This window comes from Xyrauchen texanus, chromosome 8, assembly GCF_025860055.1.
Source record: "Xyrauchen texanus isolate HMW12.3.18 chromosome 8, RBS_HiC_50CHRs, whole genome shotgun sequence".
Lineage (NCBI taxonomy): Eukaryota > Metazoa > Chordata > Actinopteri > Cypriniformes > Catostomidae > Xyrauchen > Xyrauchen texanus.
Window position 1 is genome coordinate 20076905 of NC_068283.1, and position 22680 is coordinate 20099584.

The following is a 22680-nucleotide window of genomic DNA, read 5'->3' on the forward strand; positions in this document are numbered from 1 at the left end:
CCTCTTGGGCTTGGCCTTTGAGTCAAGAATTCATTGATAATTTATCCCACACAATTTTTATTATTTCTCTCAGTCTGAGTTTATAGGGTCATAAGAAAATTAGGAGAGACAGACAGCATCTGAAGAGGCCATTCTTCTGGCAGGGGCAACTCTGGGCAAGTCTGTTATTTACCAACTAAATGGCTCTGTTTTCTGAAACTCTTTCAGTTCATTGCCACATCAGTTTAATCTCAATTATCTTTAAATCGTCACATCTTATGTCATTGTCTCTTTCTTTCTGTCTCAATGAATCTTCTCTCATTTTCAAGGGACACTATCTCTGTTCTCAATATAGGTAAAGTCTTCTTAATTATGAGCTACCTGAGGAATTATTTTATAATAATAATAATAATAATTATTATTATTATTATTACTATTCCCTTCTCTGAATTGGGTCACAGACTTGCTATTAACTTTTTGGCTGCATTCCAATGGTAGGATGTGTTGTGCCCTCATTTTGGGGGCCCAATGAGACAAAATAGTTTGAGAGTTTTGCACTGGAGAATAAGATGGTGAATTGTAACTTCAACAACTATTGCAAAGAGACAAATATGAAAACTATAATTGTGCAGAAGGTTCATGAATTGCCAGAATTTGATGAATCACATCTCCATGCCAAGAACCCATTTGACTTCAGTGGCGATCTTATTGGTTCTGGTGAGATCAGATCAATATTTAAGTCCTTATTCTCTATTCATTTTGACATCCACAGTCTCCTTGATACATTCATGAGAGAAGCCCATGAGAAGGCTGTACACAAACCAGTGTTGTCTGTTTCTCACCTAAAGTGATTGTCTCCCTTCAGAAGACATGGATTAAACCACTCAAATTGTGTAGGGATTATTTTTATGCTGCCTGTATGTCCTTTTTGGCGCTTTGGAGTTTTATATCCCATTGATTTGCATTGTAAGGAAAAAACCCTCTTTCTTCAATATATCTTCGTTTGTGTTCTGCAGAACGAAACTAAAAGAAAGTACTACAAGTTTTGGATAGTATGAGGGTGAGTAAATGATAACATATTTTTTTGGTAAAAAAAAATATGAATAGTTTGGTGAACTATTCCTTTAATGTCAATCCTTCGCCCTGACTGCTGGTGAAAATATTCCCAATAGCACCCACTAGGTCTAGTCTACTGTGATCTTTCTAGTTCACTATCGGACGCTGCTCCAGTGCTCTGGTTCAGAGTCTCCTCGCAGGACCCGTCCACCATACCCACAGTTCCCCGCGCGCAGACAAGATGGAGGAACGCAGCAGCTGCGGCAGAACAATGTTTAGACTCTGAAGATTATAACAAACGTCCGAGGGGGGAAACACACGCAGATAGCGCCAACGGTGGATATGCACTGGTAAGCGAAATGCAGGGATGAGCTTTGCTTGAAGTTTGAAGCGCCGGAGACGTTCACGCGATTGTAGCAGACAACAAAGCGCAGCGACGTAATGTAGCATTTAGCCGCTAGCTTGACGCGGAGCATCAATTGTTCGCTGGAGTTGCATGGGGCTGTTTATTATGGGTGAGCGCCAGGTGAGCGCTGTCGATTGCGCAGCCACATCGTACTCAATCTATATCTCCATTTATATTATTGGGCGTACAACGTAACACCAATTCACATTTCTACTTAGCAAAGTGCTTCTGACCTTCATTATTAGGAAATACTTTATATAATTATCATTAAATGTCCGTATGTGGTATACCTTACAGTTCGCCAAAGTAATTTGTTTATTATGCGTGTCTTAGCCTGATAGCTAGCGCGTTAGCAGCGAGGCCCTTTGTGAGTCGGCATGAAGTTATTAATATGGATTCCACCATAACGGTCCTGCCTCACTAACAACAATTTAAAACTCCACTGGCCACTTTCACAGTATAGACAGCGACCCGCACCGCGGAGCCGTGGGTTTTGTCGCTGATGTGGCCACTGCGCCCCCGAGTTGTGGCTCGCTTTGATTTGAGTGTGTGGAAATAAATGATTTAAGTTTGTCTGATTGATGAGCTAGCTCAGTTGGCTAACATATGCACGCCAGCTATTTACATACCATCTGCATCGCGTGCCGTCTGCACGCACTCAGAACACAAAGAACCGAGAGGTGGTGTGCTGTTGCACGAGATAAAATACATTTTAGAGCAATTTTATGTGGACACTCTGAGATATATATATATATATATATAATTAATTTTTGAACTGTTGGGGAGTTGGACATTATTTGAATTAATTTTATTTTTTTCAATTAAATATTGGATATGGCGTATCCATGCACCACACACGTAGTAAGTCCTCATCTTTTGCATTTAACTCAAAGAGCATATTCAGTTGTGGTCAAGTCGTGGCTCTGACTAACGCAGTGCATCTGGTTCGGATACAGTCATGCAGTCTTTTAAGGGGAAATTAAAAGTATGAATCATCTGATGGCGCAGGAATCCAGAGAAGAGCAATTGGCCAATGGCTTCCAGAAAACGGCACGTACCCTCGCCATACACGCGCACACAGTGAGTGTATGACTCTTTGAGTCTCGACTGGTTCGTCAAATAGTTTACAGAAATTGGAATCATTGTTCCAGCCACAATGTCATCTTTAGTACAGTTGTTTTTACTTTTGTAAAACCAAAATAAATTAACATTCAATGTCCTTGAAGCTTTGTTTAATACCTTTCATAATATAAGTCTTTTTTTTTTGATGGCAGTGGTGGCTAATAGCAAGTTTAATTATAGTAAAAATAAAGAACAACAGTATTTTTTTAGAAACTACGGTTAATATGGCTGTTTTTCATATGGTCTCATTTGGTCTCCTAATATTTGCATTGGCAATAATCTGTTCATCCGTTTTAGTAAACAAAGCCTACAAGCTGCTCTCGGTGACTCATTTAAACTCATGATAATGCATGCATAAAAAATAACGATCATAGATTGAAGTCGGTCTGTGTGATTGTCTTTTTATTTCAAGTCAAATGCCATGGCTGCACAGAACATGAGAGATTTGGAGGAATGTCCCACAGGCTCCCATTCACAGGCATTCCTAAAGCTGGGCAGGTTAACAGGGCTCAAACAAATGTTTAAATTTAACATCTACTTAATCCTTAATGTTCAAAATAACATTGTTCACAAGAGTGTTTGAACAAACATTAACCAGTTTGTTTTGCTTATATGATATCCTAAAGTGAATGTGGGTGCACATGTGTAAAACTTGGTTTCTTCTGCCTGAAATTAGAAACAGCAATATTGTATTCTCATATAATTGGTCCTGCGACCTTATTTGGTTTCCGAAAAACACAAACAATTATTCCTGTTTTTTTTTTATTTGACATGTGTTGATTTTTGCTGCACCTTTTGAAAAAGATTTTAACACAACTCATCTCAAAGAAAAACCGTGTCTGGCCACCAAATAGTTTTTGGAAATTAATTAATTTCCAGTGTCTCTAACAGTCTTTTTCAGTGTCTAGACAATTGACTGGCCATAAATTCACACAGAATGAGTGTTTTTGCCATAATCAATTTGATCTCCGTAGATTAAACTATCTTTAGACTGAATAACTGGTCAATTCTAATCATGTTCACATCATTGCTCTAAACACCTAATCTGAAGGTACATGACCAACCACTGGTCGCCACCATGATGACACAGGACTGTTTTCTGGTTACGGTCTCCATAAAACAAGCTATCCAGACCAGACAGAGAACATCAACCATTATAAGTGTTAGTTAGAATAAAAATGAGTTCAGTCTAATCTTGTGCAGTTGTTGTGTGTCAACAATTCGAAGTAGTGAAATCAATGTTACTATCCTCGCATCATAGCTTCATGTCATCTACCAACTTTTTACACTTTGACAGGTAATGCACTGTCAATAACAGTCATCATGCCTCTATAAAGTATTTGCACTGTGGAGCCATTTGCTTTTTGTAAATTATTTACAAATTTAATTAGTACATTGTCTGTTAAGGACATACACTAATGCATGTAAAAAAAAACACTGGAGACTAGAAAACTAAATTAGGTGCCTGTTATGAATTGTAGAATTCATAACAGAGAATCCAGAGAAGAGCAATTGGCCAATGGCTTCCAGAAAACGGCACGTACCCTCGCCATACACGCGCACACAGTGAGTGTATGACTCTTTGAGTCTCGACTGGTTCGTCAAATAGTTTACAGAAATTGGAATCATTGTTCCAGCCACAATGTCATCTTTAGTACAGTTGTTTTTACTTTTGTAAAACCAAAATAAATTAACATTCAATGTCCTTGAAGCTTTGTTTAATACCTTTCATAATATAAGTCTTTTTTTTTTGATGGCAGTGGTGGCTAATAGCAAGTTTAATTTAATTAGTACATTAATTTAATTAGTACATTGTCTGTTAAGGACATACACTAATGCATGTAAAAAAAAACACTGGAGACTAGAAAACTAAATTAGGTGCCTGTTATGAATTGTAGAACACTTTAGATTTCAGGAAAAATTATCTATTTTCATCTTAAATCTGTATAAGATGTTGTTTGTGCCATAAAATAGCCATGAAACAGTTTGAAATAATGTAGGTCTGCGCAGAAGCCTTTGTGATCTGCTGTGTTATTAACCCAATGACTCCTCGATCTTCTGTGTACTGAACTTTAGTCCTCATCAGAAGTCATAACAGTGAGTTGTTTCCTGTTAGGTGACTTTTTGTTTTTAGATAGAAAGAGCTTGTGTCATACACTGGAGGTGTACACCAGTGGCCATGCAAGCAAGCTCTATTTTTTGTGTCTGACCCTCAAACCTCAGTGATTAATCCAGTTAAACATTTTATAGTTGGATCAGAAGAGCATACTGCTACTGTGCTTAAGTTTGCCCTCGTAGACCTCAAAGTGTTTACAAACTTCAAACAACTTCAAGAACTTTGTGAATGGTAAACTTGCTCAAAGTGTGTAGTAGGTGGTCAAATTGTTCCAGCCATTAGAACTGACATAGCTTACTTAAAATGTACTAGGGAGAATCAATTACTTTATATTTAATTTAAATGACATGTCACAGCTTGAAGCAACTTATGGATATTAATGTAAGTAAAATAAATGGCAAAACGGCAACATGATTGCCGTTGTATAATTCTAGATTGAACATATTAAATTAGATAAATTGAGTTAAGATTTACAAGTTGCTGCATTGAAATGAACAATTTAAGTCTCCTCAAAATGCCTTAAAAATATTCAAAAACTAGAAATTTGCGGGTTTTTATTTTTATTGAGGCCAATGCTGATGTTCACTATAGTGCATTGTCATATTTAATATGCAGAGACTATTTGCACTAAGTGTAAAAGCAACAAAAAGCATCTTAGCATTACATGCTATTTGCACACTAGTGCAAGTGGTAAATACTCTTACACCCCTGTTTAAATACTAACATACAGTGTCATTACTGCAACATTTGTTTATTTGGAGTCCCACACCAACCCCTAACCCTACCTTCCAAAAATATCCATGGTTTTACTACAGTAACCATAGTATCACGATGATATTTTTCTAGTAAAATCTTAGGAACCACAACATTAAACATAGCTACTATAAATGGCATGTTTCTGTAGTAATGCCATGGATAGTACATAAAAACTACATTATTTCCACCAAAAAACATGGTTACTACTAGGGATGCACCAATACCAATACCAGTATCGGTTACGGGCCCGATACTGAGCTCATGTACTTCTACTCGTACTCATAAAAATACTCCGATACCAAAGACCGATACCTCTCGTGGCATAATTGACAACCTTCAGTGCACAGAAACTCCGGTGGCAGCAGCAGAGAAAATGTCTGTCTCAGCAGTGTGGAAATATTTCAAAATCAATGATGACAACCCACGCGTGGCAGACTGCAAACTTTGTTCTTCAAAAGTATCAAGAGGAGGTACAAAAACTAGCTCGTACAATACGAGTAATATGATAAAACATCTGAAATTGAAACACAAAAATGAGCACAGAGAATTTGCTGCTAGTGGTAGCACTCTGCAACAAACACTGCAGCAAACCATAGCAAGATGAGAGAAAATGCCAAGAGAGAACCCAAGAGCTATAAAAATAACAGAGATGCTTACTCAATTCATAATTCTTGATGATCAACCACTGTCAGTTATTGATAATGCGGGATTTCGTCGCCACCTTAATGTTTTGGAGCCGAATTACGAGATACCCAGTCGCCACCTTGTCGCAGATGTTGTATTACCACAGATACACGATGCAGTGAAAAAGCACATCGTCAGCTTGTTGCATGACATAAAAGCAATTAGCTTTACTACTGACATTTGGAGTTGTAGTGTCTCACATCAGCTTAACAGCACAATGGATAGATGGCGATTTCACTCTACAACAAATTATGCTCCATGCAAAGCAATTCAGAGGCTCATACACGGGTCAAGCGATAGCGAGCGTATTTGAGGAAATGCTTGCGACTTGGACAATTCAAAAAAGTTCTGTACATGTTGTGGTCCGTGACAGTGCCAGAAACACGATAAAGGGAATGGAGGAGGCTGAAGTTCCTAGTCTTCCATGTGTGGCACATACACTGCAGCTGGCTGTCGCAGAGGGGCTTCTATCACAGCACAGCATTGCGGAGGCTGTGGGAGTCGGGCGCAAAATAGTCGGCCACTTTAAACATTCAAACCTGGCATACTCTCGGTTACAGGATATTCAGATACAGATCGGTCAACCAATTAAAAGACTTTTAAAAGAACATGCAGAGATGCTTCTGTTCCTTAAAAAGAACCTGCCACTTACTTTTGAACACAGAAACGGGTCATTGGAGTATATGTGTCTGAAAACGAGCTCCCAACCACTCTAACAGCAAACCAGTGGAATCTTATGAAGAAGATGGTAAAAGTCTGCTCCCTTTGAAGAAATTACTCAAGTGAGTTCTTCAGATGCTTTAGCCTCAGATGTAGTTCCTGCTGTCACTGTGCTACAGAGACTGTTATTGAAAGAAATGGATGAGGACCACGGAATCAAAACGATGAAGAGCACTTTGCTTGCTGCTTTGCAGAAGCGCTTCTCCAACGTTGAGCAAAACCCGCTTTACAGCATTGCAACTTTACTCAATCCAAGGTAATTGTTTAATATATTTTTTTGCTATTAAATTCAACTACGATAAATAAGCTTTAATTTGATCATAATTATAAATAAATATATATATATATAAAAAAAGATCTATTAAATACAATTTAAGAGTGTTTTTTTTTTTTTTTTTCTTACTGTGCAGAATGAATGCTTGTATCATCTTTGTTTTTTGTTCTAGGTATAAGGATTGATTCTTCTCCAACACAGACACATTCAGGCAGGTCAAAGAAATGTTGGTACTGGAGCTGCAAAAAATGGAGAGACAGCCACACCTGAGGAGCATGGAGAACCAGCTGTCAAAAGGTCTCACTGTGACCTGCCAGGTACCAGTCTGGACAGTGTTTTTGAAGAAATTGCAGATGGATGTGCATCTACATCTAAGAGCAGAGCTCCAACAGCCTCTGCCATACAGCTGGAAACATACCTTGAAGAGGCCACTGTGCATCGTTCAGACAAACCCTTCATGTACTGAGGAATTCGTAATCTGCGATTTCCAGCTCTGGCTCAAATGGCACAAAAATATCTTTCAGCCCCATGCAGTAGTGTGGAAAGTGAAAGATTGTTCAGCTCAGTGTCACACATTCTGAATGAAAGCAGAAGCAGGCTTACAGCTGAACATGCAGAGATGCTTCTGTTCCTTAAAAAGAACCTGCCCCTTACTTTTGAAAAATTATTCTAATTGACTGTCTTTTAGAATTTTCATCTTCAAAAACCTACTGTACATATGCTGTGAGGAACATCCTTAGCTTATATAGCTTAATTCTTATGAACACTACTCCTATAGTTATAGTATTGCTAACTTGCTCACCATGATTAAACAGTACACTGTTGTATTTCACTTTACAAAACTCTTGGTTGTGATTACATTGTTACACAGTGTTATGTTATAAACATTTGTTCTGTGATATTTGTTTGGAGCTTTATGTTTTTATTTCATTTTTTATTATGCCCTTGGTTTAGTAGAGGAGGTTATTGGACACTGAAATTTGTTTGTGCTTTGACAACTTTGTGACAAGGAGATACATATTTCCATAATGTATTTGAGTTACAGTTGTTTATAATTATAAAGAAGCTTTCCTAAAATCATTAGTCTCACTGTGTTGTAATTCGGAAAACTGCCACTTAACAAAAAAAGTACAGGTATCGGTATCTGCGAGTACCAGAAAAAAATATATCGATACTCGTACTCGGTCTTTAAAAATGGTATCTGTGCGTCCCTAGTTACTACAATATTACTACAGTAAATCCATGATTCATTTTATTCGGATCAAATCCTTCTCTCAACATCCCGACCCATGCCCAGTGAGCAAATCTCTGTGAGGAATCTCTTTTATTTATTACTATAAGTAGTATAGGAAATATTAAGAGTATAGACATGGTAAAAAGTATGTCAAGGGGTGGGATTCGAACCCTGAACTCCATTGTGACGACAACATATTCACATACCGTCGATACACCAAGATACTACAGCTGCACATGGAGGCACAGTTTGTGTTTCCACCTGACTATTAGAGCGCAAATAGTCACTTAGTTATACAATCTCTTAATCCACTAAATGTCTAACCTGTTAACCAATTGAATGTCTCTGCCCCATCGTGAAAAATTCAGTCTGAACAGTGGTGGTTGGAGTTAGTATAAATAGACACTGTATTTAATATTTAATTTTAATAATGATGATTGCTGTCTCTTTTGATTTCTTTAGGATATGTGAGGTGGCCTTGCATTGAATTGGACCCCATTGGCCCTTGTTACAGCATTATCATCAGTGCGATAAATCTCTGAGCCTCCTTCACCATGAGCATGATACAGGATAAACTTGGAAATGAGTTCCTCCGCTCCAATGGTAGCATGGAGCCAGTCTTCGGTCCAAGCATGCTCATGTTCAGCCACCTTCCCCCTGTTACCAGCTTCACCCGCCTGGCCAGTCAAACGGTAATGGCTGATCTGCAGCCCCATGAGATGATTCTTAAGAAGGAGCGAGACTCACCGGACTGTGGCGGAGGGCTGAGTGCTGGAGGCGTGGGTGGTGGAGGTTGCATCGGTGGGATGATGGGAGGTGTGGGTGATTATGTTCATGCCATGGGCATTAAACAGGAGAAGATTTCTGAACACGATTACAGATGGCCCCTCTACCCAGCTGGTGGAGTCGGAGCAGGAGTGCGAAGTGGAGGAGAATTGCTGGAGGTGTCGCTGGGCAACCATCAAAACCTGGTGGTGCATGACCTTAGCCTGGGAAACGTAAGTGTGTCAGTGAAACTCTCTAGAAATGCTAACAAAGTTACTTCTGGATAAGGTTGCACGATTATGTAAAATATAATTGTTGATCATTACCCATGATATTGTTATTGTGATTAATTAGATCTCAAGATCTCCATCTCAAACTCTGATTAATTTCTTTGTTCTCCGGAACACAAATGAAGATATTTTTATGTAGATATGTCTTTTTTTCTGTACAATGGAAGTAAATGTTGACCAAATGGTGACCACTTCAGATGGCATGGATTTAACCACTGGAGTCTTATGGATTTCTTTTATAATACCTTTATGTATGCTTGAAAATTTGGTCACCATTCAAAAACAGACCTCTGTGATCATATCGGATCATATCACTATTAAAATATCTTGTTCAGTGGAAGAAAGTAATTTAAGTTTGAGATCACATAAGTTTGAGTTAATAAGAGAAGTAATTTGTGCAAACAATTCTTTAATAGAATTTACATAAGACTACTTATTTTGGGTGGATAAACTCCACACCATATTCTTTATGTAGGCTCCACATCTTAAAGGAGCTGAGAACTCTGTTCCTGAATTTATTGCTGTTTTATACATCAGTAAATCCAAACTAGTTGCCTAAACGGTCAACTGTACATTGGCCCGCTCAGAAGCATAAAAAACACAGCTATTGACATTTTGAATAAATTATATGCACAAATGAGCAACAGACTCCTATGATTTTAGCAATGCTCTGTCATTGCAACAGATCAATATTTAAGTCCTTTTTTACTGTTAATCTCCACTTTTTGGTGATTCACATTCCTTGTGCATATCACTTCCTACTTGGCAGGGAGGAGAATTTATTGTAAATAAAAAGGTCTTAAATATTTGCGGTATCTGTTTTTCACCCATACCTATCATTTTGCTTCTGAATATATGGATTTAAACACTGGAGTGATATAGATTACTTCTATCTATGATTTTGCTTCAAAGTTCTGCCCACCATTTACTTGCATTGTATGAACCTGCATAGCTGAAATATTTGGAAAATCTTTGTGTCCTGCAGCAGAAAAATAGTAATACATGAGGGTAAATGATGAGAGAATTTTAGTTTTTGGGTGAATGATCCCTTAAAGAACAAGCATTTAAAATTATGAAGTATGGCCGATATGCAACAAGAATGGTGACAGCATAGGTCAAATGAAATAAAAAATAAAAAAAGCCAAAAAGTCCCAAGTATTGTTGTAGACTCTTAAATATTTGTAAGCAGCCAAATTGCTTTGGGGAACATTGCATAATGGGTAATAGCACCAGTTATGAATTAAAGAGACATCTAGGAACTGGTTGGCCATCAACCACAGCCCTGAGCAAGAGCCCAGTGAAACATTGAATTTTCTTTGCTATTTTCACTGGGGTTTGGATTTGCTTACAGAGATTTATGGACTCCTGATATTTTAAGTGTGCTCTTGATTGCAACTTGGAAGGTTGTATTTGGCTCTTGTGATTTTGGTGTGGGTTTTTTATTTAATCAAAACTCCCTGCAGATTTCCATTTTAATATCTTTATTTGAAGAATTTTGGAAACCAGACAGCTGTATCCTGAGCCAAGCTGCATGTATTCCATAGTAATACTATTGGCCATAAACTCCCCTTCCTGTCAGTGATGTCATCTGGTTTCTGTGGGGTTGAATGAGAAGGGTTCTGACTTGGTTAAATACAATATGAAGAGTCATGCAGATGTCTGTAACGGCACACACAAAACAGCATCTTTTGCTTCTCATACTGTTGTAATTAAGCCCTTTCTAAGGTTATATGGCACAAAGTCAGTAGCCAAAGCCAAAAGCGGCATGTAATTTTTTACGATTCCAATAATAAAATTATGACTCATGCTATTTTGTGATTATGGCTTTAAGTGTTCAGAGAAATAACATGTCTGATGTCTTTGTTCAGTTTTTTGTATTATGGTTGGTTTTCAGTTGTTCCAGTAGCTGTTTCTCATGCTTGCCCTGCAAGTGAATTTGTAATATAGGTAATTTTAAAGAGACAAGAGCAAGGGAAATGTTTGTTTTGGCTAACTGCAAATCTAATTTAATACAGCAAGGTATTAACCATTCTGATTTTATTCATAGTCCAGGATTTTATTCAGAGTCACGCAGAGTATATTTGTTCACCAGTCTCTTGTTTTAGTGTGAAGCAATATTCAAATGTGCAGCTGGTCAATAATCTGTGTGGTGTTTTTCTGTAGATGGGAGTGAAAATGAGAAAACTGACATTTACTCCCAAGGGATAGATATAAAGTCTCATAAATAAGATATTTACCACCCTGCCTTCTGCCACATTAAGGAATAGTTTTAATATTCAAACTAGATTCTCATCAACTGTGTGCATATTATAGGTACTGGTGGCTAATGTATATATGTATGTACATTTGTTTTAAACTTTTAAATAATTCTGTAGAATTATCATGATTTCCAAGATGCTGAGTATTTATAAAAGCATTCAGTGTCACTCGTTTCACACAGTTTCTAAAATCTAAAAAACTGATTTGTGTTTGACTGAATGGGTTTTTATGTCTTTTTATTTTGCCTGCACTGAATACCATTCTATCTCTGTTGTCCTTCCAGCTGTCAGGACGGCTGGTAAAAGAATCCTCGGGGAAGAAAGGTCAAAGGTCAAACTGCGAGGGACAGGAGGGCAAGACACGGAGGAAACGTGGAGAGTCGAAGGTGAAAACATACACAGCATTTGCATACAGCTTTGTTACTCGCAGATGTTGTTATTGTTGAATCTAAAGAGGATTTTCCTCTTTAAAAAATAGCTTGTTAGAAACTGTTCAATTAGTGATATAAGTGTTGTCTAATGATGAATATTGTCTTGTCTGTAGTCTATGATGCTGGATCCCGATGGAGGCAGCTTGTCTCCAAACTCCAAACCGCACATCTGTGAGCACTGCAGTGCAGCTTTCCGGAGCTCCTATCATTTACGCAGACACGTGCTTATACACACAGGTTAGTATTCTTTCACACTTAAATCCTTGTTTACAGGATTCATGTCCAGTATCAAGTACAGATTAAGGGTAATTTAACTTAAAAATAGATATGTTGTCAAATATGCAAATAGCAAATATATTTTTAAATGCTCAAAACATTGTTTTGGAGGTGATTTTTCATGTTTAGCAAAACTGTTTATTATGTTGGTTTAAAAAATGTATCAACTTAAGTAAACTTATTTAAGGCGATTTGGATAACTGCTACAATAGCAGGTAACTAAACGTGTGAATGATTAAAATGAACAGATTTATTTTCTCTCAGAAAAGAAGCTTCCTAAAGCTCCTCAACGAACCTTTAGGTTAGAACCTATCCTTGCATAACACCTCAATAGGAAAACTTTTTTTCTAATAATAAACAAATGTTTGTTTGTTTCTTGAAGTATTTTACTGCAAATATAATTTATGGGCATAAATAGCCAATTCAGTTTAATTGCTGTAATTATTTACACTCTCACACAGAAAAACTAAATTACAATGCTGAAGCAGAGTACAAATACTTTTGGGTGGTATTAGCCACAGCCAAAAACCATCATGTTGTATTGATGACTCTTTAGTTACTCCAAACACAGTCAATGTTTGACTGTCAACTTCCTTACAGGTGAGAGGCCTTTCCGCTGCACTCAGTGTAACATGTGCTTCATTCAGAAATACCTCTTACAGAGACACGAGAAGATTCACAGTGGTAAGTTCCTCAAGTTTACAACAACTTCCGCTTTCATTTCCTAATTTCTGGCTTATTTGTTTGCAAGATGTTGATAACATGTTGTTGTAGCTTCTGTTTTTGTTGTACATTTTGCGAAGCAGTTTATTGCCATTTCGTTCTTATTGTTTGGTCTGCTTATTTTTTTTTTTTCCCCCTCAATTTTCCAGGAGAGAAGCCATTCAGCTGTGATCAGTGTAACATGCGTTTCATTCAAAAGTATCACATGGAAAGACACAAGAGAACACATAGTGGAGAAAAGCCATACAAGTGTGATACCTGCCAACAGGTTAGTTTCCTGCAGACCATGCAGAGTATAAGTCAGTTTTAATCTTGCCAACAAAAATACTGACAAAAATTTTCGTTGACGAAGGGTAATTTAATTGATTAAACAACAGTAAAGGTGACATAGAAAAGAAGCATCATGATGAAAATGTGACATGAAAATAAATACTCATATCAACAATGCACAACGTTTTTATGAAAATAAAAATCTACAACCAATTGATTCAGATGATACAGCCACAGTACCATGAGGATATGTATATATATATATATATATATACACACACACACACACACACACACACACACACACACACACACACACACACTGAGTATCTCACAAAAGTGAAAACACCCCTCACATTTTTGTAAATATTTGATTATATCTTTTCATGTGACAACACTGAAGAAATTATACTTGGCTACAATGTAAAGTAGTGAGTGTACAGCTTGTATAACAGTGTAAATGTATCAAAATAACAGTGTAAATTTATTAAAATAACAACACACAGCTATTAAGGTCTAAACCGCTGGCAACAAAAGTGAGTACACCCCTAAGTGAAAATGTCCAAATTGGGCCCAATTAGCCATTTTCCCTCCCTGGTATCATGTGACTCGTTAGTGTTACAAGGTCTCAGGTGTGAATGGGGAGCAGGTGTGTTAAATTTGGTGTCATAGCTCTCACACTCCCTCAAACTGGTCACTGGAAGTTCAACATGGCACCTCATGGCAAAGAACTCTCTGAGGATCTGAAAAAATGAATTGTTGCTCTACATAAAGATGGCCTAGGCTATAAGAAGATTGCCAAGACCCTGACACTGAGCTGCAGCACGGTGGCCAAGACCATACAGCGGTTTAATAGGACAGGTTCCACTCAGAACAGGCCTCGCCATGGTTGACCAAAGAAGTTGAGTGCACATGCTCTGCGTCATATCCAGAGGTTGTCTTTGGGAAATAGATGTATGAGTGCTGCCAGCATTGCTGCAGAGGTTGAAGGGGTGGGGGGTCAGCCTGTCTGTGCTCTGACCATACGCTGTGCACTGCATCAAATTGGTCTGCTTGGCTGTCGTCCCAGAAGGAAGCCTCTTCTAAAGATGATGCACAAGAAAGCCCGCAAACAGTTTGCTGAAGACAAGCAGACTAAGGACATGGATTACTGGAACCATTCATAGGTTGTTGTTCTCGGAAACTGTAAAAACTGCCATTCTGTGGCATTTTGAAAACGTTTGTTATGAGCTTAGACCCGCCTCAACAATGTTACTCAACCAATGACGTGAGTTGGGGTGGGACTATCTCTTTGTTTGACAACTGTCAGAAAGGGGCATATTCATAAAATTGTTTGGAAAACATTGTTTATATTTGCAATTCCTTTTGTTGGTGCTAGTGGCACAGAAATTACATACTTCAGCTTTAAAGAAATAAATAGTATGCATTTTTCAATTTGTGGTTTAAGTTTGGTCTGTTATGCATTTTTGTTAACACTGACTTTGTTTCTCATACTTGTGTTCTTAGTATTTTTCTAGAACGGACCGGTTGCTGAAGCACAAGCGGACATGTGGAGATGCCACAAAAAAGGGTGTGGATGGGGCAGAGCATGACTTGGGTATGGCAGGTGAAGGAGACCATGGTAGTTATGGAATCACTCAGGGAAACTTGGCCACACCTGGCCGCAAACGAGGCAAGTCAAAAAATGCTGGAGACGTGGGTGAGCGCAAACGTAAGAAGTCAGCCGGGTCTGTGGGGGTATCACACACTCAGGGGGTTGAGAGCTTTGCCCTTCATGACTTCAGCTCAGTTGGCAACCATGGGGTATCAACGACATCATCTTCTACCCAGCCAGGTCCCAGCTTGCAAGGGGAACATGGCCGGGCTCCCAAGATGGTCTTCAAGAAGGGGAACAGGAAGTCCTTGGAGAAAACTACACACCCCTTGAATCAATCCAAGCCAGGGAGCCTGGAGTTACCAGGGGCAGTAGGCTTGGACACACTTGGGCTTCTTCCAGGGCCTTTGGTCAAAGTGGGCCCCAACAGCAGTAACTACGATGATGCCATGCAGTTTTTGAAGAAGCGGCGTTACATCCATGCAGCGAACAATGGAGGAGCAGGCTGTGGAGCACCAGACTATGATGTAGGTGTCAGTCATCTGCATTCGCAAACAACGGTCATTCAGGGTGTTGTTTCTGGGGTTCTGGATAGCGATGCCGCACTGGTGCTCTTAGATTCCTCTCCACTTGGAGATATCAAGCATGACAAGTCTGGAATCCCAGATGAGGTTCTGCAGAGCTTGTTGGACCACTACGCTCACAAGCCCGATGTGACTTTTGACATCACAGATGCCCATCATGTGGAGCTCCAGTCATCTGCTACAGATGCCCCAGACCCGCTGGGACCTAATGATAACGCCTCAAGTCCTAACAGTGGAGACAAAGCCGGGATCATGAATGAGTACTCACGCTTTCTCTTACAGGCACTAGAGCGGACCAGTCACAATGCTAGCTTCACATTGGGCCCGAGTCCCATATCTGCCTCCAATTCCACAGGACAATTTCCTGGCCCTAGCCCACATCTTGCAGACAAGCATGTGTATACTTCCTCACCTTTGGAGTACTCATTCTCACAGCCTGTGTCCTCTACACCATCCCTCTCCTCTGTGCCAAAGTCCCACTTTGGTCTATTAGAGGGTGCATCACCTCCACAGGGCTTCCACATGAGTAGCCTGGAGCAGTCTGCACACACGCAACAGCAGCTCACACCTTCCCAGGAGCTCACGGAACAGCTGGACAAACAGCACACCTCCCCGCCGCCACCTCCGCACACCCCCAACAGCAACTCTTACCAGATCACACCTCAACATCCCGACCTGGGAAGTCAGAAGGATCCACAAGGGCTGAAAAACGGAGCCACAGTTACGACTGGAGGGTTCTCCCTGGCCAGTTCGCAGGATCTGGCAACCCTTGACCCAGCCAAGGCTTCTTATCAGATTGAAAACTTTGCCCAGGCTTTCGGGGCACAGTTTAAAGGGGGGCGAGTGCCCCTGGCCTTTAGTAGTGACTCAGGGGGAGAAGTTAATCACCGCATACAGACACCAGTCTCCGAATTCTCAGGGTATACCAGTCTCTTGGCTGATGCCAGTGACCCAGTCAGCACTGGCTCCAAAACCCCAGCAAGCCAAAGCTACAGGTGAATGGGCTCCTGTGCCTAGATGCTCAGATGGAGGTTCCCCATTTTTGTTTTTTTGCCATGCTGTCTTTATTTTGTATTGTTGTTGTTATTATTGTTATTTTGTTCACCTATTTTAATGAAATTGTAATGTTTTTAAATAATGTTTTGTTTCTTAATTATTTTCACACTGCCATTGTTCATATGAACACCCCCCCCCACACAAACACACACACACACTTTGGCCTGCTATGCATTTTCCTAAAATCATGTTTCTTATTTCCTCAAAAGAGGAAAGGCATCAGTTTTATATTTAGTAGACTTTTAGATCTCTGTTAATCAGTAGATGGATTTTTTTTTAATGGAAATAAGAGTATCAAAGGTCTTTGTTCTGTTTGCTTCTCACCAGAAGACACTCACGTTTTAGCAACTGACTTTACAAGTGTGTAAAGATAACTATAAAATGGCTATGGCAGGGAGTCACCCAGAATTTATATTCTCTGTTACAATGATTAAAGTATTACTCAGGAAAATGTGTAGATGGCAAATCTGTCAGAAGCGTAGCAGGCATTCATTGAAGAGGCTGACATTTTGCAAATACAAAGATGCTTTTGTTTTTTGGAATATAGTTTTTTATTCTTCTGAATGAGTGCAACAAAAGACAAAACTGCTGCCTGCAAAATTACACTGACACCACTTTCCACATAGCTGTATAGAGATTACGGTACTTTTGTCAATGTGAAATGCACACATTCTCTTTCAGTAAAGGCCATATATATATATATATATATGTATGTGTGTGTAAAATAACAATCTTGAGACTGGCAAGTGACTTGAAGGGGGACAAAAACGGATTGAGTTTGTGAAGGAAGGCCTGCAATTGACAGCACATTTCCTCACCCTTTCCTTTTTTTATTCTTGGATTGCGAAGCCAAGGGCTATACACTAGAGGGCACTGCATGCATATGCGTTGGTGTCTCTTGGCACAAGCCAGATCAAAGTATTCTGTGCCTGTCTGGCTTTCTCATTCCTCTCTCCCTCCATTCACTCCTCTCTTCCTCTTTCAGTAAGAAATCCATCTAGCACTTTTTTGATCCTGTTTGTTTTTCATGGTGAATGAATATACCCAGTCTGATCACACAGAATGTGAACTGTGTGTTATTGTTATGCGGTTTCAAAAAGGGCAATGTTTGGTCAGTGGGGACGGGATACAGATTAGGTGGGTGACAGAAAAGGGGCGGTATTCATTTTAGTATGCATAGATTATTTTGAAAAGACCATTGGTAGCCTTTCTGATGGCTTAGATTTGAACGTGTTTGCTGAAATGGAGGGTGGGCTTTCTTTCCTTGGGGTGGTAGTATAGGGTATCTTTTTATATTTTATTCCCAGTTTCTCATGATGTATCTAGTGCAGGTTATAGAGAGGGAATTGGCAGGGAATGGAGGGTGTTACCTTGATATTTTGTTTCCCCCTAAAAGTATGGATTTAGGAAAATGTGATGTGTGTTAAAATGGCCCTCAAATGAAATGATTGTCATGTTTTTTTAAAGCCTTTCATCAGTCTTGCTCTTGCAGTAATTTGCATAGTATTGGTCCTAAATGTAATGACTGAACAGTCCAAAAATAAATTTAGCCAATTTACTGCAGTTTGCATGCTGGGCAAGTATTACCTTGAACTACATTTTTAAAAGACATTTTATTTTGTACTGTACAAGTATTATTGTTATTTCTTTTGGATCGATCAATAACTGCATTGTCTTCCATTGGCATTGTTGGCCGTTGTCACACTGTCTTTGAATTACTGTCACCTAATGTTGTTCATGTTCTTCTGTTTTCATTTGTACCTTTCTTTACCCATCAAACCTTCAAAGGACAGAACCACATGCTAGATTGTTTGACCACAAGGCAGCAATCTAATAGGGAACAAAAGCTAACCACTAGGACAAGATCAGGAAAGTTTGGGTACTCTGTTCACAATAACGGTAGTAATAATCACATTTATGATTAGTCTGATGACTTGACTAAAATGAAATATCACAACTTCTTTTATACCTCATATCAGTGATGACTCGAAGCAGGGATATCAGACCGAGAGAACTGTATGTAGCATGGCTGATGCAGCTACCTTTTCAAGTAATGCCTCAAATATTCACCCTGGCAATAAACAGTTTTTTTTCCTCCTGGGATTTCCTTTTTTCCCCTTCATTGATGGACTTCAATAAACAAAGCTAATTAATTTGTGGAGTGCTGCCACTTAATCCATCCAGCACCATTGGGAGGGACATTGATGTCTGGGCCAGGCGCACAATGATTTCTTAAAACAAGGTTCTTGCAGGGGTAATTTTAATTTCTTAATAACTGCAAGGAGAACAAATGGAGATCCAATGGTCTGTTTTCACTACAAATATTCCAGTCTCATTTACTCAGCCTCTTGTTGTTCCAAACTCATAACTTTATTTCTTCCATGGAAGATGTTAGAAGAATGACATTGAATGCAAAAAATAGTAAATGAAAGTGAATGGTGGATAAGATTTATTGCTTCTACAACATATCCTTGTGTTCCTTGGTAGAAATATAAGTAAATGGGTTTGGAACAACACAAGGGTGTGTAAAGTGACAGAATTATCATTTTTGGGTGAAGGTTTTTATGAAATAATGTTTAAGCAGACTCAATTGTTCTGCATGTTAACCATTCTCTGAAGTAATGCTCTATACCAGGTGGTTATCGATTTATTCTTTTTTTATGATTTGAAGTGGGGCACAACTGGAAAAAGCTTTCTGGTTGACGGTGTAAAGCCTAATGATGTGCAGTCCCCTCAGAAACACTGTTAACTCTACAATGATATCCTGTTTGGCTTGAACATTGCCAGCCATCAATCTGTCAGTGGATGCTACAATAAGGTTCTCTCAATGCTTTTTTTGTTTTTTTGCTGTATATTTCTTAAAGTATTTATTTTGTTTACATGCAGTTAATAACACTAACCCCCCACCCCATGTTATTTGCATGTACGTTTTTATACTGTTTTCTTTTGCCCCTCTTTCATTTGTCACCATGCCAAATTTGTAGCAAATGGTCTTCAGCTTTTCTCTCCTGTCTTATTTTATTGCAGATACTTGTGATCTGATTCACAGGGCTATACCTGTCCATTTTGACTTTATTATTGATAAGGAAAAAAATAAAAATGCTGATATCAGTTTGTTTAAAATTATGGATTTATTGAACATTTCCATTGTGATGTCACAGATGTGGAGATCGCCATACCTTGTTTAATAAAACACCTTTAAATTGCTCAATAGAGTACATGACTGATATGGTAACTCAAGGTTAGGGACTTATTACACAAACGTTTTCCAAGTAGGGATGCATCCGAGAAGCTAATGCATTTCTAAGATATTGGTGTTGTTCTATTACCACACTGACCATAAATCAAGACACTTAAAGGGTAGATGAACCCAGCCAATTTGTGCACACTAATTACTTAGGGTGTTAAGTATTTGCTGAATGGCACTAACATTTCTTAAAGAAGTGATTGAGTAAAAGGTCATCTGTATCAGGGTGGAGCAAGGAGTGTTCCTATGTGTTGGTGCTTTTGTTACTTTTTATAGCAAACTATCTCTCTGCCCAGCCCTATAGCTTCTGTATGTTGTAGTTATCTGTACCCACTTTAAACATTCATTATCCCACACAGTCAATTCTAGCAAAAAAAATTCCAAATGTGAATAATGGGCACATGTATATGTGTATATATATATATATATATATATATATATATATATATATATCCAAATAACTTTACAGATAAAATCCAAATAACTTTACAGATCTTTATTGAAAAAGGGTTTAAACAATGTTTTCCATGCTTGTTCAATGAACCATAAACAATTAATGAACATGCACCTGTGGAACGGTCATTAAGAAACTAACAGCTCACCGACTGTAGGCAATTGTGTTCACAGTTATAAAAACTTAGGACACTAAAGAGACCTTTCTACTGTCTTCTGCCAGCATTGCTTGACCTGGGAGGAGACCGGAGGGCAAAAACAACAACAAAAACAAAATAGGCAAGGGAAAGGGCAACACGGAGCAACGGAGAGAGAGAGGAAAAAAAAAACTCACTGGCTCTCTGATGCGCCATCGCGTGGTCCCCGATTACTCCTCCACCCTCTCAGGCAGACGGCAGCTGCTCCTCCCCAGGCGGACTGGAGTCAGACCGACCCCCCCAGCAAACAGAATGCCCCTGCTCTGCCCCTGGCATCGGCCCTACCGCTCCAGACGGTCAGGGAGTCACTTCCCTCCTCCCCTTGTGGACGGCGGTCCCCTCGTCCCCTCCTGATTTCTGGGGGACGGCAGGGCACTCCTCCGCCCCTGGCTGCGGCTACTTCGCACCCCCCACCCCTTTGTTCAGGGATGCATTATTCCATTTCTGTTTGTCACATGTTTGTGAAACTTGTTCAGTTTATGTCTTAGATATTACATTTTTTTATGTTCATACAAATATTTGTTAAGTTTAGTTTGCTGAAAATAAAAGCAGTTGAATGTGAGAGGACGTTACTTTTTTGCTGAGTTTAGATATACCGATTTGCCACAAAATTAAAACCACCTGACAAATATTGTGAAGGTCCCGCTTGTGCCGCCAAAACAGTGCCAACCCACATCTCAAAATAGTATTTTGAGATGCTATTCTTCACCATAATTGTACAGAGTGGTTATCTGATGGCAACATCCATCCATCCATTTTCTCCTGCTAATCCGGGTCGTGGGGGCGCAGACCTCCCTCTCAGCCAATTTAGCCAGCTCTCCCGGAAGGATACCGAGGAGTGCCCAGCCCAGCCTAGAGATATAATCTCTCCAGCTTGTCCGGGGTCTCCTACCAGATGGATATGCCTGTAATACCTCTACAGAGAGGTGTCCGGGGGGCATCCTAGAAAGATGTCTCAACCACCTCAGCTGGCTCCCTTCGATGCACAGGATCAGCTTTGAGCCCTTCCCGAATGTTCAAGCTCCTTGCCTTATTTCTAAGAAGGAAACTAATTTCCAGCACTTGTATCCGTGATCTCATCCTTTCAGTCACTACCCAAAGCTTGTGACCATAGTTGTGGGTAGGAACGCAGATCGACTGGTAAATCGAAAGCCTTGCCCTCAGATCTCTCTGACCGGTACAATGTCTGCATAACTGCTAACGTTGCACCGATGTTGATGTCACGCTTCCTTCTCCTATCACTCGTGAATAAGACCCCGAGATACTTAAACTCCTCCACCTGGGGCAGCCACTCATCTCCAATCGGAAGAGGGCACTATACCCTTTTACGGCAGAGGACCATGGACTCGGACTTAGAGGTGATGATCCTCATTCCTGCCGCTTCACACTCAGCTGCAAACCATCCCAATAAACACTGGAGGGCACTACCCGATGAAGCCAACAGGACCACATCTTCTGCAAAAATTAGGGATGCAATCCTGAGGTCACTGAATTGGACCCCCTCCACCCCTTGGCTGCACCTTGAAATTCTGTCCATAAAAATTATGAACAGAACCAGTGACAAGGGGCAACCCTGAGTCCAACATTCACTGGGAACAAGTTTGACTTACTGCTGGCAATGTGAACCAAACTATTGCTCCAGTCATAAAGCGATCATATGGCTCATAGCAGTGAGCCTGATACCCAGTACTCCCAAAGCACCCCACTCAGAATGCCTCTCGGTAAATGGTCGCTTGCCTTTTTAAAGTAAACACATGTAGACTGATTTGGCAAACTCACACGATCCCTCCAGTAGTCTCAAAAGGGTAAAAAGTTGGTCATGTATTCCGTGCCCAGGATGGAATCTGCATTGATCTTCCTGAATCTGAGGTTCAACCACCAGCCGAACCCTCCACCACCCAAGCATAGGCTTTCCCAGGGAGGCTGAGGAGTGTGATCCCCTAAAGTTGGAGCACATCTTCTTGTCCCCCTTTTTTTTATTTTATTTTTTTTGTTTTCTCCCCTTTCTCCCCAGTTTGGCCAATTCACAATGCACCCGAAGTCCTCGTGGTGGCATAGTGACTTACCTCAATCCGGGTGGCGGAGGACGAATCTTAGTTGCCTCCGCATCTGAGACAGTCAATCCACACATTTTATCACGTGGCTTGTTGAGCGCATTACTGCGAAGACAGCGTGTGAGGAAACTTCAC

The 22680-nt window shown here is 39.8% G+C and overlaps 1 protein-coding gene across 1 annotated transcript; it reads left to right on the forward strand.

Moving 5' to 3' along the window:
* Positions 1–1264: 1264 nt before the first annotated feature.
* LOC127648084 (zinc finger protein 281-like) lies at positions 1265–19772 on the forward strand. The gene is made up of 7 exons (XM_052132689.1): positions 1265–1385; positions 8810–9345; positions 11945–12046; positions 12205–12328; positions 12968–13051; positions 13240–13358; positions 14867–19772. Exons 2-7 carry the CDS (start codon positions 8902–8904, stop codon positions 16535–16537), a joined length of 2544 nt encoding a protein of 847 aa, XP_051988649.1. The 5' UTR covers positions 1265–1385; positions 8810–8901; the 3' UTR covers positions 16538–19772.
* Positions 19773–22680: the final 2908 nt, after the last annotated feature.

What these genes read in the sequence shown, in the direction of transcription:
- LOC127648084 (XM_052132689.1), top strand. Translation starts at nt 8,902, where the DNA reads ATGAGCATGATACAGGATAAACTTGGAAATGAGTTCCTCCGCTCCAAT. An exon ending in ATGACCTTAGCCTGGGAAAC is followed by an intron (nt 9,346 to 11,944) that starts GTAAGTGTGTCA and finishes TTGTCCTTCCAG; the next exon opens with CTGTCAGGACGGCTGGTAAA. An exon ending in ACACGAGAAGATTCACAGTG is followed by an intron (nt 13,052 to 13,239) that starts GTAAGTTCCTCA and finishes TCAATTTTCCAG; the next exon opens with GAGAGAAGCCATTCAGCTGT.